The sequence below is a fragment of the Hyperoodon ampullatus genome (assembly GCF_949752795.1).
Source record: "Hyperoodon ampullatus genome assembly, chromosome: 7".
Taxonomy (NCBI): domain Eukaryota; kingdom Metazoa; phylum Chordata; class Mammalia; order Artiodactyla; family Ziphiidae; genus Hyperoodon; species Hyperoodon ampullatus.
The window spans coordinates 4,903,612-4,920,626 of record NC_136920.1 but is presented as its reverse complement, the minus strand read 5'-3'; the positions used below and the strand labels follow the sequence as shown (position 1 = coordinate 4,920,626).

Below are 17,015 nucleotides of genomic sequence, written 5' to 3'. Positions count from 1 at the left end.
CGGCCTTGGCGAGCCCCCCAGCCCAGGCCACAGGGCCCTGTAGCCCACCGGGTGTCTGGGGCCTTGGAGAGCGGGACTGCTCTCTCGGGCCTTCGAGAGGTGGCTGAGGCCTAGTGGTTGGTGCCTGTGCTGAGTGGGAGGTGGGGTGGGCCGGGCAGGGCTCCTCCGGGCCTCCCCTCTCAGGCCTGGGCCCCGAGCCCCCATCAGGAGCCCTTGTCGGGGCCCCCGCGGGGCACGGTCAGCTGTTCGTAGGTGGGCAGTGCGTTGCTGGGCAGGAAGAGCTCTGGGTTGATGGAGCCACCGCCGTGGGGCTGGACCACCTGGGCCCCGCCCCCGCTGGAGGGCCGGCTGCCAGGGGAGCCTCCGTGGTGCAGGGCGAGCAGCTGGTGCAGCATGTCGGTGATGAGCACCAGCCTCTGGTCCAGCTGCGTCACCTGCGGGGACAGGGTCAGAGGTGAGCCGGGCGGTGTGCAGGTGGCCTCAAGGCCTGGGCTCCTTGAGGGCCAGGGGAGGGACGGGGCCTGGCCTTGGTCACACCCGTGCGTGTGGAACACGCATGTGTGTGTGTGTGTGTGTGGGGGGGGGGTGTCCGTGGCCCCTGTGCAAGTCTGCACGTGTGCACACACGAGCGTGGAGGGAGCCCCGCTCTGCCGCCCTCACCTGAGACCCAGTGGCTGAGCAGGTAGCAGGGTGGGGCCCCTCCCCTGCCATCTACCCCCACCACCATGCCCACCAACAGGGTTTGTGCCTCAGGGTGGTCTTGTCATCCCGGGCACGGTCCCCCTACTCAGCAGGGGCACCACCGTCTTCCCAGCTGAGCCTCCAAACCTGTACCAATCCCCAGGGGTCAGCCAGGGCCACATGCCCACCATGTTTCTCTCAAAGGCCTTTGCCGCGCTGAGCACTGGGGTCGCCCACCCCACGAGGTGGGGTCGCCCCACGAAGCTGGAGGGGAGGTGGATGGAACATGGGCCTGGGGCTGCAGGTACTTAGCAGGGGCTGCTGGATGGCCAAGACGGGGTGGGGCTGGAGTGAGCCCCAGGGGTGGGAAGAGGACCCCAGGGCCCTCAGAGCAGGGGCAGGGGTGAAGCAGACGTCCTGGCATGAGCCGGGAGGAGGCATGGCTCACCCTGGGGCCTGCAGTGCCCTTGGGGGTGGTTCCCCCAGGGTCTCCTTCAGAAAATAATACCCGCCTTGGGTACCTGGAACACTGGAAAGACTAGAAATGATGGGGGAGGGAGCGGAGGTGGCCAGATCGTCACCGATAAGGGCCAAGCTGCAAGAACACAGAGCTGCTTCAGGGGAGAGTGTGGCTTGGGGTAAAAGCCCAGGGATGGCTCAGCCAAGGGTCAACGCTGGGGCTGAGGACGGCGGCAGGCTGAGCTGGCTGGGGCCGGCCATCCACCTGAACACACACATGGTCCGTGATGTATGTGCTCTGAGCCGCCCTGAGCCAGACTGCCCCAGGACCCATCTGGGCCCCACTGCTGGCTGCAATATCCCTACCCCAGGACCGGACGGAGCTGGGTGCTGGCCGAGTGGGTCGGCCCCGGGGAAGATGCTGTGGGTTGAAGAGGCCACAAATGCTGTGTAGCTGGGTCCCCGGGTGCGCCCGGGTCAGGCTTCAGAGGCGGGTGGGGCAGTCCACAGCCTCCCTCCCACGGTGGACGCTGAGTCAGGGGGGAGGGGCAGGGCTGGCTGAGGGAGAGGAGGGAAGGGTTCTCTCCTGAGTTGGGGCCACGGGGCTCTCTTGAGACCTAGCAGCAGGTAGGGCAGGATGGGGGCTGGGGCGTGGAGCAGCAGCCCCCCTATCAGGACAGCTGCCTGTGAGGTGGGGCCTGTGACCCACGTCGCCCATTCGCACGGTGGCGGCTGCAGCACTGAGGCCAGTGCTGTCTCCTGGGACCTCCTGGGCTCCCCTGCCTGCCTCTGCCTCCTCAGACTGTGCGGGGGACTGAGACCTCCTCCCCTGCCCCTGGGCCTGGGGACAGGGACAGCTGCATGTCTGAGGCCCCCTCACCCAGGCCAGGGGGGCCTAACCTATTTTCCCAGACACATCTGATACCGGAGTCCAGGCTATAAAGGGAAGGGGTGCAGAGCTTCTCTGGTTTAGCTGGGGTAGGGCCTGGGCCCCTCACTCAGCTCTCCCCACCCCTGCATTCCCCCGGGTGCCTCCCTGACACCCTAGTCCCACCATATGCTGAGGCCACCCACAGACGCAGGCCCCGAGGCCCCAGGAGAAGAGTCTCGTTTGGGGTCTCTGGCTGGGACCCTTGCAGCCCAGCCAAGGGGGGCTGGGGAGGACCCTCTCCTCGGCCCAAGACCGCTGGGGCTCCGGCCGCCGGCGGGACCGGCCCCCCAGTCCCACTGCCCGCCTATGCCCTGGGAGACCTGTGGGGGACCCTGCACGCCTGGTAGCCTGGAATGAGCCTCGCACGAGGCTGGTCCGGGCGAGCTTCCTGTCGCTCCACCGTGCAGGCCCCGGCTTGGGTATTGATTGGTTTGGCATCAGTTAGAGCACCAAATACTTTACAGAAGAAAATTTGTGGTTTCATAAATTTTCACTTTATGGCACTTGAACATCTGTTGAAGCCCCCGGCAGGGCAAGTGGGTATGGAAGCCTTTATAGGGTGTTCTTGGGAAAAAAGGAAATGGAAGAATGGCTGGGATTCCGGAAGGGGTGGGGCTGCTGGGCACGACTGGAGAGGGGGCGCATCCCAGGGGGCTGACAGCACAGCCCCCACTGGGGAGCGGGCGGGAGGCTGGCCCCAGGCCGAGCTCGCCCTCAGGGGGCCACCTGGGACACTTCTGCCCACTGCCCTTGCCCTGCTCTGCTTCCAAGCCCACCTCGGCCCCCTGGGCTGCTGCTGCTCATGGGAGATGGGGCTTTGGGGGGGCTCACCGGGCTCCCTGGTCCCAGGGGACATGCTCCCATTAGCTAGACTGCTGGAGGTGGCAGGGGCGCCGGGGGCTAGCTCGGACCTGGGCCAGAATCCCAGAGCCGGCCCAAAGCCTGGGCCTCACGCCTCCTCCTCCTTCTCGCACAGGAGAGGAGCGGGTCTGGGGAGGAGCGTTAACATGCTGCCACTGATGGGACGGGAGAGAGAGCAAGTGGGGAAGCCCGCAGGCCAAACCAGACTCCTGCCAAGGCCTCCCGGCCACTTGCCGAGTCCTCCTGGTCCTCTGGCCACCCTCAGGGTCCCCCTGGGTCTTCCTGGGCCCCTGCAGGGTCCTTCCGCCTGCCCAGCCCCACGCCTGATGGGCAGGGATCCTCTGCATCACTCGCCTGGTCCAGCTTCAGGGCGTGGTGATCAGTGGGCGGGCCAAGCCCTGGGGAGCCATGTCTCCCCCCCACCCCCGCCCCCGCCGACCTTGGTGGCTGAATTCGGTGCCACACACCACCCGGGGCTGCCTGCTGCTCGTCGCTGGCTCTGGGCTGCCTGAGCTTGCCCTGTACTGCCCAGCCCCTAGGGGCCGGTGGTGGCCTCTGCCCGGGTGGGCTTCCGTCCTTCTCAGCGGCTGATCCCCTGTCCCCACAGTGTGGGGTGAGCCTGGTCAGGCTGGTCCAGGAGGCCAAGTCAGATCCCATGCTGAGACCTGGCCGCCGTGCTGTCCTCCCTGGGCCTCAGTTTCTCAGCTGGGAAGTGGGGGCACCCTGCTCCTCCCGTGGGGGGCGTTCTTGAGGATGGAGCAGGACAGTCGTGCAGGAGCCCGTGCCCGCGGGTTCTGTGAGTGTGACTCACACCTGCCACGCTCCTCCAGGGCTGAGCACGTCCCAGAGAGATGGTCCCTGGGTCCCCCCGCCCTGGGTTCTCCTCCTCCCAAGGAGAGTGCCTTTATCTTGCTTCACGTTCGATGGTGACACCCAGTGAGCACTTCATTCGGTCGGAGGGAGCGGCCTGAGCCGAACCCCAGCTGCAGAGAAGTGCGTCCCTCCGGGCAGGTGCCCAGGTGAGGCGCTGTCACCCTCAGAGGAAGGCAGTGCCCGCTCGGGGACCGGGACGGCGCTCCCCGGGAGCCGCTGGGGCACATCAGTTTTGGGGATCTTGGATCTCGTCATTATTTGCAATTTGATAGTGACTAAAGGGCAAGGCCAACAAAAGCTCCCTTGTTCCCTGCCTCCATTCACCAAATTAATAACCATAAGACGACTCCCGGCCCTCGGAAGAGAAAAAAAGCAATTAGAATAACAGCCAGTTAGAGAGCCCCGGGCGGCTGGTGATCAAACCCAAGACGACGGGATTCCTGTTTGATGTGCTTATGAATTTGTTTTCAAAAGAAAATCTTGAAAAAGAGTCTTTCAAGGGAAATTTTTGCAGAACCTGCTCGGCCTTGATCCCAGCTCTGGACCCGCCGATGGCCCTGGCCACGTGCAAGCCTTGGGCTGTCTCGGCCACACTGGCCAAAGATGGGCAGGAGTGGGGGACACGGAGGCCTGGGGCTCGTGGGGAGGGAGTCCCCTGCCCTGGGGGGCAGCTCGTGGTGCCCCAGGGTCCCCGTGGGTCAACATCTAAAGGGGGAGGCAGGGCTCCTCTTGGGACAGCCCAGGGCCCTCTGCAGGGTCACAGGGCAAAAGACCTCTGGGCCCTCCTCTTGTTTGCAGACTGTGCTAGACCAAGAGTCACTGAGCCACTCTCGGGGGCAATGCTCAAAATACTTAAACACCAGGCACTGAGGTGGATGCCAGCCCTGGGGCCAAGCTGGGCTGCAGGGAGTTGCGGGTTCCAGGTATGTCACAGGGTGCGCGGGGGCCTGAAGCCCCAGGGAGCCCTGCCCAAGCCCACACGCCGGCAACAGGCGCAGGGACATGGCCATGACAGTTCAGCGTGTCCATGCACAGGCCCGCTCAGTCCTCCTGACGCCCTGCGACACGGCTCTGCCCCCTTCACCCCCCTTCACACACAGCAGGGAGCATGGGAGCGAAGAGGCCAGGGAGCAGGGGTTGCAGAGGGGCTGCTGCTGGCCGATCTCCCCCTTCTGCCCTGGCCACAGGCCTGTGGCACCTGCAAGGCCCAGCACTGCCCAGGTCACAAGCCCCTGCTTCCCGCCGCTCCTGAGCCCATGAGACAAGTGACACAGCTGAGGCCCGGGGACACAGCGGGCCTTGAGTCCCTGGACGCAGCTTGGAGGGACCAGGTGGGGCCCGCTCATAGCCGGGGCAGGTCCAGTGGCCCATGGCAGGGGTGCTGAGCCTGCCACACCTCCACCCCGGTCCCTATCCTGGCCTCCCAGAGAGGGAGCCCCGTGCTGGGAAACCCGCCTTCCCTGTCCAGGGCCCCAGCCACACTTCACAGTCCCCTGGGTGGGCAGTCCACCCTGGACCCTCCCAAACATACAGTTTGTGAGAAGCCCCCAGCACAGGGCAGGACACAGGGTATGGTGAGTGAATTCTGATCGGTGGAAGGGTGCCCACTCCCACCCCTATTAGAGCCCAGCCACAGCCTTGGACGACGGGCCCGCTGGGCCCAGGAAGGACTCAGCCTGAGAGGTAACACTGCGCCCCCTGGGCCTCGTGGCTGCTCAGTGGGATTCAGGTGGTGGTCCTGAGCCACCCCCCCACCCCAGCCCCTGGGACTCTGGGTTCTCCATCTCCATAGAATGCCATTTCTTGCCCTACCCCTGGCCCTGGCCCTCCCTCCGCAAGCTGCTGCTTGGTGAGGGAGGGGAGTGGGGGTGGGGGTCACGGTGACCTGTGACCTTTGCCCCCTGCGCCCTCCAGCACATGCAGGTGATGCCGAGCACCCACGTCTAGGGCAATGGATGTCACTGAGAGAAAGCATCAAGGGGAGGGGCACTGGCTGCGTCCTGGTGTTTGCTAGACCACGGCAGGAGGAGGGCCACCCTGATGTGACAGCTGTGGTCTGCTGTCCTCTGACCCTGAGCACCCAGGCTCAGGCTAGGGACACACCCAAGACCCACACGCTTGATCCCTGGGGACCTCAGGCCTGAACTCAGACCATAAAACCATGGTTTTCCTGCACCTCTGTTGAGACCTCTCTCTCTCTCTCTCTCAGCACCCACCCTGTTCCTTGCACATTTTCCTCATCCCAGAAAAACACTCCAAAATCTCAGTATCATGCTCCACATTCAGTCTGTCAGCAGAACTTGGGAAACCCCTGCCCACCCCTCCCTGGCTCCCAGCCCAGGCCAGACCGCCAATCTTTTATGCTAGGACTATTGCAGTAGCCTGCCAGGTAGTCCTCCCCACAATGTGGTCCTTTCAAAACACAAACCAGGTCACATCGCTGCCCTACTCATAGCCTCCTGAGCTCCCACCTCACTCCCAGGAGAAGCCTGAGTCCCTCTTGTGGCCCTAGACCTGTCCCCCTTTGCTCTATGGCCTCCCCCCACCTTCTTCCCTCTGCATTTCCCTGGAGTAAATACTCCAGGCCACTCTGCTGGTCCTCAAACATGGCAGCACGTGCCTGCCTCAGGCCCTTTTCCCCAGCTGCTCCCCCGCCTGCATCAGCCACCCTCCACCCTCGGACCTCACCAAAAGCACTGATCGCGGCCATGTCCCTCCTTCTGCCATGGCCCCCACCATCCCCACACTGGCCCTTATCTTCTCCAAGGCCCCTGGCCTGCGGTTGTAGCTGCTAGCTCCTTAGCTGGTTCTCCCACTGGAATTGGGCTCCAGGAGCCCCACCCCTCTGCCTGTCCTTGGTGGCACAGGGAGGGCCCAGTTCACATTTGTGGAACGAATATGGTGGGCGCTACACAGCCCAGAGCCTCCACACCCCAGCCCCCAGGGAACCTTTCTGCCAAGGGGGAAGGGGGAGGTGGTGCGGGGTACCTGCCTGCCTAGGGCCAGCTGTCCTGGGGGGAGGTCCCTGCCTGGTGGGCAGCCTGGCCCCCACCCCCAGGCCCTGCCCCTGGCGCTGGGCCTCCCTGACTCCTGGGAGTTTGGGAACGCCCCTCCCCCACAGCGAGAATGCGGGGGGAATAACACCCATAAATCATCCTTTCGTTAGAGCCCGTGGGGCTGGCCGGTCTCACAGAGCTGGGTATGAGTGGAAATAGATCACAGCGCTTCATAACATTGTAATTTATGGCAGGAGACGGTGTAATTGTGTTTATGACTTTGTTTTAGTGCTTTAGCTCTTGGAGAAAAATCAGCCGTGTTTTCTAGCTGCCGAGGTTTTACTGCCAGCCCCCAGGGCGGCCTGCCTGCCTAGCTCTCTGTCCTGCGGTGCACGGTGCACCCAGCCTGCTGAGGAGACAGCCTCGGAGCCCGGCCCACAGCCTGCGGGGCTGGGCGTGCGCTGGGCCTGTGGGCCGGGGCAGGATGTGTGCACGCCAGTCTGCGGGAGGCCCTGGGGAAGGACGCGTTTTGGGTGTGCGGGCCGCAGGGCAGCGGGTCAGAGCCCGCGGGGAGGGCCTGGGCACACAGACAGGCTGCCTGGGCTCATGTCCTGCCTCTGCCGCTTCCTGGTTGGGTGGCCTTGGGTGAATCACTTGGCCTCTCTGAACCTCAGTTTACCATCTGTAAAATGGGGATGCTGGTAGAATCTCCCTCAGTAGGATGTTGTAAGGATTGAATGAATTTATGCAGGAAACCACTGGGAAGAGTGCTTGGCATCTGGCAAATTCTGATTAACTCTCCTGTTGACCATTACTGTAATTATTGTTAGTAATTTGCCTGCGTGCAGCGTGGCCTGAGGGCCAGTTGGCATGTGTACGTGTAGACGTGTGTGTACACGAGTACTCAGGCTTTACAAGGGCAGGGAGACTGCATGTGCAAGAATGCATGTGCTGCCTCGGGTGTGGTTTTGCACAATTCCCTGTACCGTCCACCAAATCATTCCCTGGGCTGCCAAAGGGTGCAAGTGTATCTGCCTGGACCTCTGGGCCCCTGGGCCTTTGCACGTGCCACGGAGGAGAGCAGCCTTCTACCAGGCGGTGGTGCTGCTGGGATGGGGCAGCTCAGCGGGCGAGCAGTGGGAGCCCCACTCATCATGGGGGCTCTGTCGGGTGCCAAGCATACTCTCCTAACTGGGAGATAGATGCCACCATCTCTGGAACCCCTGGTCACCAACACACCAGCCGTTCTGCCTGTTTCCCAGGGTCCTCTGCCCAGGTGGAGTCCAGGCAGGGGGTGAGCCTTGGCCAGAAGAGGTGGGCGATGTGGCCGCCACTTGTGCCCTGGTCCCTGGGACTGGTGCATTGGTTTAGCATCATGAATCAGCCAGGGTGGGCATTTCAGAGGCTGTAGACCAAGGCCTCTGTCCTAGCCACTGTCTCTCAAATCTCTCACTGTTCTGGCTACTGGGTGGCAGGTGATCTGAGCCATCACCAGAGTCAGCCATGCCTCAGCTGGGTCCTCGGCACAGCACGGTCAAGGTCCTGGTCACCCCAGACCCTTCTGGGGGCCTGCCAGTTCCTGGCTGACCCTTGCTGACCACCCCTTAGGAGTGCAGGTTGCTCCCCTCTGAGAGAGTGTCACGATGGAGAGAAGACACTTCTACTTGCCCCACAGACACACGCTCGCCCAGGGGCAGCCCCACAGATGCCTGGGGTCCGCCAGGCACCCTCAGCATTGCTTCCATCCAGGCTGACTGCTGAGCGGGGCGGGTCTCAGGATCATTATCATAAACCACAGCCACCTCTCCAGTGTTCATCCGCCGCAGCCGGGACAATCTCGCAGGCCCTCTACACCCAGCCCAAGGACCCCCGTCGGCCGGCACCATCTCTACACAGACACCCTTGACGCTCCGCCCCAGCTCTGCACTCTCCCGGGGGCCCCAGAACCCCGTCTCCACTGGCAAGCAGGTCTAACAGCATCTCGGTGCAGCAGGGCCCAAAGAGAACTCAGACTTGCCCTGCCCGCAATCCCATCCTCCCATCTCAGAAAGTGGTGCCGACACCCACAGAGCAAAGCACTGGATTCCCCTGGCGCTCACCCATGTCCCACCCGCTCTCAAGAGCACACGCTCTGAATCCAACACCGCCCCCCCCACCACGCCCTCTGCCCAGGCCAGTGGCATCCCTGGCCTGTGCTGTTGGAATCGCCTCTACTTGACTGGTCCATCCCCCTCCCATTCACTCCAGCAGCAGCCAGGCTGGGTTGTCTCCCTCCGCAGAATTGCCAGTGCATCCAGAATGAAATCTCACCTCCATCCACAGCCCCTGAGCTCCACGCAGCCCCCTCACAGTCCCCCCACCCCGACACCCTTCTCTCAGGTCCTGGGCACAGTCCTCTCGATCCTGCCTCAGGGCCTTTGCACTTGCCATGCCCTCACCACAACATATAACCTGAGCTCAAATGTTGAGAGTGGGCTTCCCTACCACCAGCTGAAAGCTCTTGCTGCCAGGCCTTTGACCATGCTGTCACGTTCACGTCCCCAGAGGGTCTCCCAGAGCCTGGCACATGGTAGGTGCTCACTAAATACACTTGGGATGAATAGAGTTGGTGCTTCACAGATATTTGCTGGATGGGAAAATGGGGTCTCTGCCATCTCCCAGGGCCCCAGTAGTGGGGTGGGGGGCAGATGTCCTCTAAGCGCATTGCTCCTTCCCTCCCCAGGGTGCTGCTGGCCAGGCCTTTTCCTTGTCATTGATTTGTAAGGGCTCTTTGTATATTAAGAAAGTTTGTCCTTTGACATGGACATCACAAATGTTTGTTCCTGGTGTGCCATTGGTCATGTGAATTGGTTCATGGCAATTATGATCATCATTTTTGGTCATGTCATACGGAAGTTTTATTTACTTTTCCACTTTTTTATGTAGTCAGAGTTGTTTGCCTTTTCCATTGTGGCTTCTAGATTTTTGTGCATGCTTGGAGTAGCTTTCCCAATTCCGACCCCGAAACATTTTTTTTCTAGGACTTTTTAGATTTGTATTTTACCCTTCAGTCATTGAACGGTGTGGGACTGATTTTGAGCTGCAGGCCTGTTTTCAGCGATCAGCCTGTCGATACATCACACTTCACTGAAGGATCTTTCTTTTCCCCATGGAGCTGGAACATTCTTTTTGTACATGCTTTGCAGTCTACAGTGAACCGTCTTACTTAGGGTGGTCTTAACGACATGTGTTGCTAGTGGGTGGCAGGGCTGTTCTTTCTTGAGGTGAAAGACATTGCTGGCTCCATCCGGGGGGTCTAGCAGGGGAGGTGGCCAGGGGAGCATGGACCAGCTCACCTGGACAACCTCAGTGACCTCTGCCCTCAGCCCCACAGTCTGAGAGATTTTGCTTCTCTGCTCAGAACTCTGAGAAACCCCACTTTGAGCTCTGAACAGAAAAAGAAAGTCTGGGCTGAGGCTCCAAGCTGTCACCCCTCCCCCAGGCAGCTCCAGCATGAGGCCTCCTCTCTGCCCTGCTCCCGCCTCTTCTCTCTGCCACCGCTGCCAGGAAGTCTTCCTGGATTCTTGCGTGGCTCACACCATCACCTTGCCCACATTTCTGCTCAAGGCTCACTTCCCCACGAGACCTCCTTGGGCCCTGAGCTAAACGCAGGGACCTGCCCCCATCCTCCACCTACTGTCCTTTCCTCCAGGACTCACACCGACGTCACTGGCTTATTTATTATATTTTCCATCTCTAGCTGCCTGCCCCCCCCACCCCCAAGGACGAAAGCCCCATGGGGGCTCTGCGTGTGCTGTGTTACCCATGTGCTCAGTCCTCACCCCTCCACACTGAGCCACCTCCTCCCTCCAGCCGCATCTCTGTGGGGGCCACGTTTGTGCCCAGAGTCGTTCACGACCACCGCCTGACTGTGCCCACTGAGGCCGCCCTGCCTGGACTTTGGGGAGGAAGGCTCATGGGACAGCTTACGGAGGGGACAGTGGCAGAGTCAGGGGGCCCCAGGCAGCACACAGCTTCCTGGGCTGCACGGGAGCCTCTTTGCTTGGAAGGGGGCCTGGGCAGTGGGGACCAGGATGCACGGAGGCCAGGAAGCTGCCCACGGCCACCTGGTGGGTGGGCTGGTGGAGCGGGGGGGACCCTGGCTCAGGATGGGCAGGGCTTGGGCCTCCCAACAGGCTGGCCAGCCCCTAGCTGGGGCCTCAGGGGGGTCCCGCCAGCAGAGGCCAAGTGGGGGCTGCCTGCCCTGCCCACATCATGCAGCCCCAGGCTGGCCGACTCAGTCACCCTCCTCGGGGCCGGGCGAGCGGGAATGTAGGGCAGGCTGGAAAAAGGCGCTGGAAGCCGAGAGGCCGTGTTTGTGTTGGCGGCAGGGCGGAGGCCCCACCTGCATTTGATTCTCCCCCGCCTCCCCCTCCCGCGCTGCCCCTCTGACGAGCCTCGAAGTCCTGGAAGCCAGGGGGACGCTGGGCAGAACACTTTGTACTGGGAGCCAGTGAGCACCCGGCCACCCCAGCCAAACCCCCAGCCCCGGCGGGCGGGCAGGCGGGTGACACGCGGCCCAGTGACGGCGGGCAGGTGGGCAGGGGCCGCCCAGCAGCTCCGTCATCATAGTCCCATCTGCCTCTGGCTGCTGCTACCCTGGCCTGGCTGCCCCCAGTCCCCCTCCCCACCGCCATCTCGGGGCCATCAGCCAGGGTGTGGGCAGTTCAGGACCCCTGGGCCTGCAGTGCCTCTTGAGGTGGGTTCACCCTCCATGAGCTCCACAGCCAGCAGGCCTCCCTCCACCCCTCGCACCCCGTCCTTGCCCTGGTGAGACTCCTGCAAGACGCCTACTGCTCTCAAGACAAAGACACAGCCCCGCCTCGGCCAGAGGGTCCCTCACGGTCTGGGCCTTGTGTCCCACCTTGGCCACTGCCCCTTCCTGCCCTGCACTGGCTTCTATCAGTTCCTTGGATGTGCTGTACCCCTCTCTCTGCCTCAGGACATTTGCACCTGCCGGCCTGCTTTCTAGAACGTTCCTCCCGTCTCCTGAACCAGCAGACGGTCTCATTCTTCAGGCCCTTAGGTGAGGGTCTCCTCCTTAGAAACACCGCCACCCCCACCCCAGTTTGCCTGCCATCACCTCCCTGCTTTGCCCCTTCCAGCCACTCTGGTCTGCCCAGGTACCACGTGCATCATTTGCTTCCTAAATGTCCACCTCCCTGAAAGCGGCGATACTGCCAGGCAGTCCATGACCCCTGACCACCTGGGGGGACTCTGGGCCTCCGTCACCCCCCTAGCAGGGAGGGGACAGAGAGTGTGTGCTGCAGCTCAGAATGGAGATTGATGTGTACGTGGCTGGAGTGTCCTGGGGGCAGGGTCTAGCTCCTCTGGACAGACCCCAGCGTGCCCCCCAGGCTCCCAGCACCTCCCAGTCGCCTCTGACCACTTCCCCTGCACGCACAGCTTGGTGCGGCTTCTCTCCGTGCCTCTCTCCGGCCACCCTTGGCTGTTCTTTTCCTGCCCAGTCCTGGACTATGTCCTTTCTCCGGACACCTGCACAGCTTCCCGGCTTCTCCCTGACGGCACAGGCCCCCAGAGCCTCTTCCCCGGACAGTTGGAGGCCTGCTGACCCCCCGCCAGCCGGCCTCCAGGACAGCGCCCGTGCGCCCCCGCCCTGGCAACACGCTCTGCCCAGCTGGACTTCTTGCTGTTCAGTGAACCTCTTTACAAAGCGTTTGCATGATATAAGTACTCTTCAAAAACATTTTCTCCAAGAAGTAAAAACATTTCAAAGAAACGTCCCCTTCGACCTGGCCCGTCTGGCTTTGTTTCCTCCCTGCCCCGTCCCAGGTAACCGTCTTAGCGATCTGGTGTTTATCCTTCCAGCCATTTCAAAACACCAGCTCACGCGCATGCGATACAGTATCCATCTGCGGCAGGCTTAGCATGAACGGTAACATGAGATGCTAGGCTCTCTGCTTGCTCCCTTTCACTCAACACGGGTTTGGAGGCCGCCCGTGTTGAAACATGCCCACGGAGCCCGCTCCCCGGGGCGGCGGTGCAGCGGGCCTTTCCACGGGGCTCTGGAGACGCCACGTCGTCAGTGTCTGTCTGTGGACAGGGAGGCTGAGTGCGCCCCAGGCCACACCCAGGGGAGGGCACCGCTCTCCAGGAAAGGTCTTCTTGGCGTCGGTGTCGGCTGCGAGGCTGGCCCTGCAGGGGCCCTTCCACTCGCTCCCAGACAGGCTCCCCCGCCCCAGCCCCCCACCCCTCCTCCGCTGCGCTCCTCCCTGATCTGGGGGAGAGGAGCCCCCGCCCGCCTGTCCTCCTGTCCTCCCAGTGCACCCAGGCGGCTCAGCCTCCCCCCTCTCCCCAAGTCACCAGCCACAGAGGCACCCAACAGGGTCAAGGTTGGAGACTTTCAGGCCCCAGCAAATCCATCCAGAATCTGAGGCTCCCCCCACCCCTGCAGCTGCCGCCCTGGGCCCGGTCACCAGCGTCCCCCGGATCCTGCCAGCGGCCCCCCACCCGCTCTCCCATGGCCACTCTTAGGCCCCAGGAGGGGGACGTTAAAACGGGGTCTCCCCATGCCCTCAGAGTCAAGGCCAGGGTCACTGCCGTGGCCCCGAGGCCATCACGATCTGGCCGGGTCCTCCCTGCTGCCCCAGCCCCGCGGGCCTTCTGTCCAGGCCCCGAAGCGCCCCGGGCTCTTTGCACCTGCTGCCTCTGTGGGGCGGGCTCTTCCCCCAGGAGCTTCAAGCTGCCTCTGCCCTCCTCTGAGTATTCACTTAAATGCCCTGTCTCAGGGCTGTCCAGGTACTCTTTCTGCAAAGACACCCCTCCCCGGCACCCCTGCCACGCTCGACTCCTTGAAGGCAGGGCTTCTGCTTTGCTGCCTCGCAGCTGCCGGCCCAGTGTCTGGCACACAATAGGTGCTCAGTAAAGACCTGCAGGATGAGTGGATCACCGCCACCAGAGGCCACACTGCCCAGGTCAGCCCCAGGTAGGGCAACCAGCAGAGGGGCTGAGGGGCTTGGCCTGCGTGTGTGTGTTCTGGCACGTGTGTGCCTGTGCCTGTGTGTGTGTGTGTGTGTGTGTGTGTGTGTACACGGGCAGAGTTCCACCAGGGCTGTGCTGGGCCCTACACTGGGGAGTGGGGGAAACCTGGGAACTGGCACGTGGAGCAGAATCCAGGGGCGGTGTCAAGGGCTGGGGGGCTGGAAGAGCTGGGGTACAGGCTGACCACCCCCAGCCCAGGGGGGGGCCGTGCCTGCCCACTCTTCAGGTGCCGGCGTGTCCAGTATCCCTGCCTTTCCTGCCTCGGTCCTGGCCTGGAAACAGCGGCCCCATGACTCAGCCGCCCAGGGCCGGGCTGCAGCTGCAGCTGACCCAGACGGGCAGGCAGCCCCTGGCGCCCCGGGCCCCCCAGGCCCACACCCAGGTCAGGGCCACCCCCGGCCCCGCCCCCACTCCTGGCTCCTGCCCCTAGGACAGGATTCCCTGAATTAGCCCCCGTGAGGCTGGACCCGAGTTAGAGGCTGGGCCGGGGGGCTCTGGGCTGGGGTCCCAGACCCGGGGACCTGGACTCGAGCCCCCTTCCTGGCACCTGGAAGAGCCTTGTGGGGAAGGAGACGTGGAACGGGCTGGAGCGCCCTTCCTGGAACCCGCCTTCCTGGGGAAGCCGCAGGGATTTCTGCCTGTCCAGGACCAAGCCCTGCACCCTGCCTGGCGTTGGAGGCCCAGCTGGGGGCTTGGGTGGGCCTTCGCCACCTTGGGCACGTGACAACACCCTCCCAGGCCTGTTCTCTCCCGGCCTGTGGGACCCACAGCCTGTGAGCCAGAAGCCCCTCGGCCCCATTCTTCCTCCGCCCAGCACCGGGCTCCCTCCCCACCTCTGTCTGCACACTCTTTGAGACCGGGAGCTCAGTCCCCCACGCTCTCAGTGGAGGGGCAGCGCCAGCAGCCCCAGAAGACGGGGCCCCGGCCCCCCCCCACCCTCTTTGCCCCCCCGGCCCCTCCTTGGCGCTTTGCTTCACGGCGGTCCGAGTGCCAGCAACCGCTCCCGCCCTCTCCTTGCCTGCTCACCTCCCCTGCCGAGCCGCCGCATCCCTGGGTCATGACTCATCCACGTGGGCACGTGGCCCTGGGGGGCCTGCTCTGTCACCTGGCCACGCAGATGCCCAGTGTGTGTGGGGACCTTGTGGCTAAGGGGGCGCTGCTGCACCTCCGCCCCACCCTAAGACCCACTGTCCGGGAAGTGGGTGAGGAGGAGGGGGGAGCAGGTGGGCCAGGAAGCCGCTGGGGCTCCAGGCCGGGCCCGAGCGCTCCAGCCCCCTCTGGACACACTTGGTGGGTTCCACTCCCCTTTGCTCCCAGCAACCCCCCAGGTCCCGGGCTTCGCTTCTCTACTGTTGCCGGTGGTCCCGTCCTGGGGCCTTTGCCCGTGTGGTTCACAGGCCCCCATCCTGCCTGGTCTCCAGCCCGGGCCCAGCCACACGCAAACGTGGGACCTGGCGTTCCTGGCATCACCTCCCTGAGCCTTTGTCTCTGCATCTGTGAGATGGGGATGCGAAGGGACGCGCCACGAGGCGGTGGAGGGTCAAACGTGTCTCCCCAGCAGGGTATCTGCCTCCTAACCCCATTCCATCTCCAAACCCCTGGACCCCAGGCCAGGCTACCTGCGGCTCCTGTGCAGGTGACAGGGCTGCCCCTCACTGTCCCCACGTCTGCACTCTTGTGCCCGCCTCATTCCAGCCGCCACACTGAGGCAGGTGACCTTAGAGGTCCCCAGCCCTGATCCCGAGGTGTGTGGCCAAGCGGCCGGGGCGATGGAGGGGATGGGGTGGGGTGACCTTGGGGGCGCGTCAGAGACCTGGGGGCTGAGCAGTGGGGGCTCCCAGGACGGCCCACAATATTCGGAGGGTGAGTGAAAGTGTGGGGAGGCCTCCACCCCGGAAGGAGGCCCCGGGCCGGCCCGTGGCCCACCTGGCCTGGGCTGACCTGAAGGCGAGAGATTCAGGCCATCCTGCGGCTCCCTGCCCACACTTCCTGCCTCTGGGGCCGAGAGGAAGAGCTCCTTGGGACACTGGGCCCGGGTGGGGGGCACCCAGACTGACCAGACCAGGTATGGTCTGCAGGCTTCTGGGAGGACCTGGCTCACCCTCCGTCACAGCCTGCAGGTTCCCCATTAGCACCTGGATCTGGGGGCTTGGGAGACCATCCTTGGTACCACTTGGGTCACAGCTCTGGGAGGCCCACCCAGGCAGGAGGCCAGGGCCCTCTGTCAACCTGAGTTAAAGGTGGGAAGGGGGTGCCCACCAGTGGGCCCTCCTCTCTCACCGCTGCCCCATCCCATACAGCCCCAGCCCCCTGGCTACCCAGAAGGCTCCTGTCCGGGGACCAGCCAGCCCCAAGTCTGCACATGTGACATGAGGACACACCTGGCCTGCCTCTGCACCCACTGTCCTGCTTTTCCCAAACCCAGGGGCACGTCTCCACCTCCTCCTCACCAGGGCACCGTCAGACCTCCCCATTTCTTCCTCCATTCTGGAGTTTTCTCACCGTCAGCAGCAAACCCACCTGAAGAGCTCCCATGGGTGGGTATCATTTATCCTCAATTCCTGACCCAGAGGCAACCCCTCAACCCTCCCTGCTGTCTCTTGCCTTTACCTTGGTATTTCTAAACCACAGGCTTATATGTCTACCCCTTGCTTTGGAAGTTCTAGACATTATCTAGTGACTGCCTAACAGGGAAGACGAGAGATCAAGATGTCATTTTCACATCTCTTGCCCCCTGCCACTCCCCTATCCTGCCAATATAGTTACATTGCAATTCTAGGCTAAATAAATATTTACTGTTTGCATTTTATGTAAACACTATGTAACAGCATCACTATGTAAATGCTATTTTCAGCCAAGTCATGTGCTCTTCTATGATTATAACTTTTTGTTTTCCCTGGGGTTAAAATTGCCTTTATGTTTTGCTTAGTTTTCAGTGCATCTGTCACTAGTTTGCTCTTGAGCTCTCTGCCAGAATTGTAAAGCTTCTATCCATCCTGCTGAGAACACCAGCAATCTATCAGCCTTATTCTTTTTTCTTCTGGAAGTTTCTTCCTAGGGCCCTAGAAGGATTAGTTACTCTCTAGCCCTGCTGAATATTTGTAATGCTAGACTTTCTTTCCCCCATCATGTTAGGAATGTCCTTGGCCTCATTTTTTTTTTTTGGGGGGGGG

At 62.6% G+C, this 17,015-nt stretch overlaps 1 protein-coding gene across 3 annotated transcripts in view; it reads right to left on the bottom strand.

The window, feature by feature from the left end:
• Positions 1 to 203: 203 nt before the first annotated feature.
• The window catches only part of KCNQ1 (potassium voltage-gated channel subfamily Q member 1), a gene marked incomplete at both ends in the record, with an annotated part of 349,658 nt that continues 332,846 nt past the window's right edge, over positions 204 to 17,015 (bottom strand). For all 3 annotated transcript variants that reach the window (XM_079709065.1, XM_079709066.1, XM_079709067.1), the window contains one exon: positions 204 to 434. In XM_079709065.1, coding sequence (XP_079565191.1) covers positions 204 to 434 — 231 coding nt within the window. The remainder of the gene's footprint in view (positions 435 to 17,015) is intronic.